Genomic DNA, 422 nt, shown 5'->3' with positions numbered 1-422 from the left:
CTGGCGTGCGCCACTGCGCGCGCAGCCGTTGCTTTGAGAAGCAGCCCGGGAGGTTTTCCCGAGCTCTCCGTACCTGTACTGTGGTTTTTGGGGGTTCTTCTCCACATCCAGCAGCTCGTCGATGATCTCGGGGCTCTCCATCCCCTGACCGATGAGGAAGAGGATCGCCATCATGCAGCGGACTTGGTGATACAGGAACGCCTGTCCTGTCACTTCAAACTGGCACAGACGGAAGGGATCCTGCAGCCCCGTTTCTCCTCCTCTCTCCACCCACGTCACTCCGGCGCTGAGGATCGTTCTCTGGAAGTTGACCACCCCGTTGGCGACGTCCATTTTACACAGGTTACGGAAATCGTGGGTCCCCACGTACCTCTGGGCTGCAGCGTGCATGAGGGCCACGTCCAGGTCGGCGCAGGGGAAGA

The 422-nt window shown here is 60.4% G+C and overlaps 1 protein-coding gene across 1 annotated transcript in view; it reads right to left on the bottom strand.

Annotated features, from left to right (window-relative positions):
* The window catches only part of PUS3 (pseudouridylate synthase 3), a gene marked incomplete at its 3' end in the record, with an annotated part of 2,724 nt that overhangs the window by 483 nt on the left and 1,819 nt on the right, over positions 1-422 (bottom strand). The window contains exon 2 of the mRNA XM_009578392.1: positions 74-422. This exon is cut by the window's right edge and continues 208 nt beyond it. Coding sequence (XP_009576687.1) covers positions 74-422 — 349 coding nt within the window. The remainder of the gene's footprint in view (positions 1-73) is intronic.

Source organism: Fulmarus glacialis, unplaced genomic scaffold (assembly GCF_000690835.1).
Source record: "Fulmarus glacialis isolate BGI_N327 unplaced genomic scaffold, ASM69083v1 scaffold23705, whole genome shotgun sequence".
NCBI lineage: Eukaryota > Metazoa > Chordata > Aves > Procellariiformes > Procellariidae > Fulmarus > Fulmarus glacialis.
The sequence above is the reverse complement of the archived record's forward strand: the minus strand, read 5'-3'. Positions and strand labels throughout refer to the sequence as shown.